We start from the raw sequence: 6,259 nt of genomic DNA, 5'->3' as shown, positions 1-6,259 counted from the left end.
CGTAATATATAAATAGTCCATTTCTGTAGCTGTAAAAAAAAAAAAAAACTAGTTTGAATAATGGTCATTTATTTACAAGAAAAATATATTTAGAATACAGGTGTGTCATTGGAAAGTACAGAGGATTTAATGAGCAAGATGTTGGGACTATTTAACGATGAGAAATGGGATGGTGCACTATTGCAGCCTGTAATTTTAAGAAGGATAATCTTAGTTCTCATTCATCAAAATCATTATCATCTGAAAAACGGTTTGTCCACTGAAATAAATGCATAAGAATGGCTAAGATTCTACAAAGGAGCAAATTAATTTAGAAGAGCAAACAAGTGTCTGTGTCATAATAATCTTACTTAAAATGAATCTACATCTGCCAGCGAGTGAAAATCAAGAAGTACAAAAGGAACATGCAGTACTGCAATTTTTTGATTTTAGGTTTGTTTGCTATAAATACAAAGATGTGCACCAAATATCAGCTATTTTGCGACTCTGAGAATCCAACACATCTGCTACTATGGCCAAGCGTTGCTCCATGAAGCACATTCAATAAAATGAAAAGCACCATTGTCCAATGAAGAGATGGTGAAGAATTCTTTATTATTGATCATTTTCATCAGCTAGTATTCACATACCCAGGTACACATAAGCTCTCTCACTCAACTATACACACATGCAAGCAACACCTTCTTCAGGCACTATAAACACTCCTCCACATGGCAACTGAATCTGTGTTTAAGCCTCAAACCTGCTCATCTCGATGCTGAGTTTAGAGTAAGGTTTTCATTATCACACACTCGTCTGCCATGTTGGAGGCCTGTTTACACGCCTGACCAGGAGAAGCTAATTAACACACAGGAACATTATTAAAGATGTACCACTGACAGATGATAATAGAATTATAAATCATAACTTAGATTGGATTACATGCTTCTCTAAAGGGCAAGTTCCCAGTGACCTTACATTTTTGATGTACCTGATGAAAAAAACAACAACCTGTCTTTAAGTCTTACAATACCCGTATAATGAAAGATTAGCTCCCAAGTGCCTGCAGCGATAAAGAAGAATAATTGATGACAAACGCAGTAATATTGGCTGTGTTGCATTTCACAGATTGATTTTTGTAACTAGAAATAAATTAATGTGCAAAAGACATTAGTATATGTTATATTAGACAATTATAGCATCAGTATTTCAGTAATAGACAAACTATGATTGCAACAGCCAAGTTAAAAATGTTAATGATCTCTTATTTCTACTTTCAGAGTAAACACAGTGCACACCTGCTCTTATGCCAAAAGAACTTATTTTCCTGGCAATATTTTCTTGACAGCCTCTAAAACATCTGCAGTGTTCACCTTATCACCAAACTCCTTCTCACGGTGTTCCAGGAGAATCCCCTGCATAGCACAACATGCAGTTAAAAAATGCAGATGTGCTTTGTAAAGCTATACTGAGGTAAATCGTACTTTAATACAAGTGTGTGCTGCTCTACCTGGTCTCCTGGTCCAATGACAAACACTCCCCCGAGGATGAAGCCCTCGCCGTTCAAGTTGCCCTGGTAACCAGACCTCCAGGCCCGTATGAAGTTCTGCCACACCCCGAGGCGGATGAGCCCCAGAGCCCCCATCCTCCTCTGCAGCGGGCCGTAGAAATGTTTCTGCAATCACAAACAATGTCACACGCAGGAAAGGTTTACCTGAATATCTTTGAGCAACATTATGATATTCTGTCACACAACAGCTTCATTTTACTGATGCTTCAACAGCTAAAAGTGCTTCATCACCTCATTTGCCAACTGTCATTAATATAGTAATGTAGAAGGGTCACTTAAAATCTAATTCAATATAGGAAAAGGTGTTTTATATTTTATAGACCAAATTCAACAATGATTGAGAAAAAAAAGGTTGTCATTGTAAGTGTGGGTTGCTGATGTGCTGCCCTTTAAAACAGCTGGACTGTTTGAACTGCAGTGTGGTTTACACTGACTGAGATGTGGGTGAGTACCTATCATCTGCCACTGCTAACCTTTTTGTCTACATAGATGTCCCCAGCAAAGTGCGGTCTGAAGTCCCTGATCTCGGCGCCAACGTCCTCCTTCACCACAGCAACCAGAGGGACCCCGAGCTCTTCCAGCTGGGGCTTTAGAGAGGACAGCTCAGAGGCCTCCTACAGAGGGGGAAAATGTAACTCACGTACGCTTGGAGAATTGAACAGCCCCTACTCTTTACATTCAGAAACGATTATCACCTCTCTGCACAAAAATCATCCAGGTCGTCGAACGGCCATGACCACGGCCCCAGTCTTCTCCCACAGGCTCTTTGCTTTGATGACCTTATCATCTGCAGACAGAACAAGAACATGTTTCTAAAACAAGCTATGAGAATTCAATAAAATCAGTTTGGAAGATAAAAGACGCAGCCTTCAAATGGAGAAAAAGCAAATGTTCATGGTCATATGCAACATCTACATGCTGAATATACTTATTGAGCATATTGGGTGTGTGACATTATTAAACAGCCTTTCAGAGAGCCAACCGACCACTATCTACAGTGGAGCACAGGTCAGCGTCTTCGAGGTACTGCAGCGATGCCTTGGCAACTTTGGGCAGACACAGGTTAGTGTTGGCCAAAAAGATCCCAGCCAGCGCAGCACCTACTGCACCCAGTCCCAGAGACCACACCACCATCTCAAGCAGCTCCCCCTCGAGTCTGGACCCGGAGGACAACACTGTAGCACAAAAAGGAAAAATGTGTCACAGAGCTTAGCAAAGTTATACCACAAATGACAATATAGGCTAGTTTTGCTGTTTTCTTTCACACTGGAGCTGGGTCCTTAGATGTGCAGACTCGCTGAATGCTTCACCGCAAAGCATGTTCTCTTTGAGTCTTATCTCTGATAAAAAAGAGAAGTGAAATCTCCTTGACGCCAACAAGACCCAACTTGTACCCTTTTGTGTTTAAGCATAGAGCTACGTTAGTTTGTCAGTGTGGCCTCTTCTCAACTCTAATCTAAACCTCGCTAGCTCGGTGATAATAGCCAACATGATAAGATAACCACGCTTGCGATTTTTGTGTACAGCTCTGAAACAGCCAGACAGTGTATCATGCATCATCATTCACTCATCTGCCGATCATTTTCATGATTAACTGTTTGACCTACAAAATATTAAAGGATAGTGAAAATGATCCCACACCCCGAGGTGACATCTCCAGATGTCTTTCTTGTCCAACAATTACATAAGCAGTCATTTTATTGTCAGAGAAAGCTAACAAAATCATTGCTGCCATTTTTGCTTCAGAAATTAACAGATTATCAGAAGAGTTGTTAATAGAGAATTTTCTGTCAATTGATCAATTAAAATTATAATTAACAACTGACTAATTATTTACAATGTACTGATTTCTTAGGAACATGTTCAATCTTAAATTACAACCTTTGTTCATAATGCATATCAAAATATTTTAGAGCACTTGAAAGATAAAACCATTATTATTTCGTCTACTTTCACAACACATTTCATTTTCACGAAGGTCTGGAGTAATTCCAGTACAAAGTGGATGAAAAGCAGCAGAGGTCACAACTAGCCTAGCTGTCCTTGCCTGAATCAGGCTTGCTTGGGTCAGGACTGGATTTGGCTTTACTTTGGTGAAACAGAGCAGTCTGGGTTCTTAGAAACTGGGGCCTGGCTGTGGTGGAGGGCTGGCTGTTCATAGCAGAGCTGCACAGAGAGAGGGCAGAGCACCACGGGCAACATGTCCACCTCAAAGCTGTTGAACATCTGGACAGAGCCAGCATCTGGACCATGGAACAAGTCTGACCCTTTGACTACACACAGAAAGAAGACAGAAACACAAGTCTTTTCTATTAAACCTCTTGTACCATGTCTCAGGCAGTTTCAAAAGCAACAGTCCACGTCTACTGTCCTATTTTCAAGAAGCCTGCATTCGAATTCACCAACCTATAATAGAAACATAAGACCACCCAACTACAATGTTGTTAAGCCACTGAGCCAAGTTTGATTTATGCTTACAATAATAATAAAGTCCCAAATCTGCAGTGCAAAATTAAAACATGATAAAAGCAAAAATGATCAAACATGCAGTTCTTATCTGAATAATCTCACTGGGCTATGACAGTTCTCCATTTGCAAATTAACTTCCTAGTTTTTGTTTGTGGTAAACGCATCATCACATAAAATACACTGAAACTACATATATATGAGTTGACAATACGCTATGTAAAAAAAAAAAAAATCCATGCACTACAAACAAAAATGTCCAGTTCGGTAGATATTACATCAAGAAAACTGATTTTAAGTGTAAGAAAGATCAACTCTATCTTGTCTCTACAACAAACTTAAAGTAGAAATGTGATACTACTAACTTGTCTCAGATTCCAAACAGTGAAAAAATTCTCTCTCTGATAAGACCAAACTGATCCAGTTGTCAATTGAACATCACCCAAATGTACAAATTATAAGACAAAAGCGGGGGGGCTAGGAGGAGTAGCCAATAGAAACAGACTTCCACACCTATGACACAAGGAAGTTTGAAGCTGCAATGACTAGACGATTAAATCAATCCATCAATTGATGGGAAATGAATCTACTGCTATTCTGATAATTGAACAAATAAATGTTTTTAAAAACCAAACAATTTATGGTTCCACCATAAATGTGGCAGCCTGCTGCTCTTCTGTCTTACATTAAACTGAATATCTTTGAGTTTTGGACTGTTCATAGAATAACTGATAATTAAATGACAGTGATGATAATGTAAATAACTATTGCAATAAAGCAATTCAACACAACCTCAGTCCTGAAACCAGTTTGTGCTTTAGGCTACTTTCTGTTCAGCAGTGGCTGAACAAAGCTTTGTTTATACAAGCAAACTACGCAATGATATAACACATAATTTGACTTGTAGGAGCTATCATTAATGTGCTGTTATTTTTATTATTAGTCTAGCAGTGCTGTGATATTTACTGTTTGTATTACTGAATTCAAAAGAAATAAGAATATAGGAAATGTATATAAATTACATAAAGCAAATAATAGTTTGTTTTATATGGAGTTTCACGTGTAACGTCTTTCTCTCTATTGTGTTGCTACTTTTACTTTAACAAGCTAGGAAATCTGACCTGAACACTTCTTCCATTGCTGACAATAAAGGCTGAACTAGAAACCGTCCTTTCATACCACAAGAAAACAACATACAAGTGCTGACCTTTATATTGTCAGGCTGCAATTAGAATTAGGCTAAGTTATTTTTACAGATCTCAGCATGTTTACGGTCACATAAGTGTCCCACAAAGTTACTGTGTCACAGGTGAAACGGCAACGGCAACGATCACGTCGTCACAGACGACCATTAAATTAGCAGATCCTGCTGCTAATCCTGAAATCTTTGGTTTACTGGATCTGGGAACATATCATACCTCACAAAAGCACCTGGACTAGTTTTGTAACAGAGGTACACTCACCAGAATCAATGAAACCACAAGAAAGCTGTCTCTGCTGCGGGGTTGGTCAACAATTATCGACGCAGATGTACTAAACGATCTAGAGAGCAGGGGAAACTAATCGAGCAGGATAGTTGACCAAGAAGATTTGGGAGGAGCAAAATATTTAGAGAGAAATACGTTTTTTTATAGGAGGGTGATGAACGAACATGATGTAAGGAGGCTAAAAGAGGACTTTATGGGGCAAGACTGGGAAGCAGTTTACAAAGAGGAAGACTTAGACAAAGCATATGAGCAATTTTTAAATATATTCATGGAAGTATATGACAGGAACTGTCCTCGTAAGCAGTATAAAAACAAGAGGAATTACAGTGGGAAACCGTGGATGAGTAAGGGATTACAGAATGCATGTAAAAAGATGAGATTTTGAGGATATGTAAGAAACAATATTACGCTAAAGTATTAGAGGATAATAAAAATAACATGAGAGGTACTTGGAATATATTAAATAAATTGATTAGAAACAGTACCAGCATGAGTAACTACCCTCAATATTTCATGGATAATGATACACGGGTCAAGAGATTGGAGGATGTACTACATAAGTTTAATAGGTTCTTTGTGAATGTTGGTCCTGGTTTAGCAAGAAGCATTTGTACAGATGATACATCCGTCACTATAAATAACAATACAATTGAAAGGAATATGTGTTCTATGTTTCTGAAGCCCATAGTTGAAAAGGAAATTATAGAGATAGTGAACAAATGTGGTAATAAATCATCCAGTGATAGTGATGGTATCA

General features: G+C 38.5%; 1 protein-coding gene across 2 annotated transcripts; it reads right to left on the bottom strand.

Annotated features, from left to right (window-relative positions):
- Positions 1 to 550: 550 nt before the first annotated feature.
- On the bottom strand, positions 551 to 5,601 carry selenou1a (selenoprotein U 1a). Of its 2 annotated transcripts, XM_020603090.1 has the most exons (7): positions 5,479 to 5,601; positions 3,597 to 3,822; positions 2,536 to 2,724; positions 2,245 to 2,336; positions 2,023 to 2,163; positions 1,490 to 1,654; positions 551 to 1,394 (listed from the first exon to the last, which is right to left on the bottom strand). In XM_020603090.1, the coding sequence occupies exons 2-7, from the start codon at positions 3,799 to 3,801 to the stop codon at positions 1,299 to 1,301; spliced, it is 888 nt and encodes a 295-aa protein (XP_020458746.1). In that variant the 5' UTR covers positions 3,802 to 3,822; positions 5,479 to 5,601; the 3' UTR covers positions 551 to 1,298. The 2 variants fall into 2 exon arrangements, with proteins under 2 accessions (XP_020458746.1, XP_020458747.1); XM_020603091.1 differs by lacking the exon at positions 3,597 to 3,822.
- Between the last annotated feature and the right edge of the window lie 658 nt (positions 5,602 to 6,259).

The sequence above is a fragment of the Monopterus albus genome, unplaced genomic scaffold, assembly GCF_001952655.1.
Source record: "Monopterus albus unplaced genomic scaffold, M_albus_1.0 scaffold60.1, whole genome shotgun sequence".
NCBI lineage: Eukaryota > Metazoa > Chordata > Actinopteri > Synbranchiformes > Synbranchidae > Monopterus > Monopterus albus.
The sequence above is the reverse complement of the archived record's forward strand: the minus strand, read 5'-3'. Positions and strand labels throughout refer to the sequence as shown.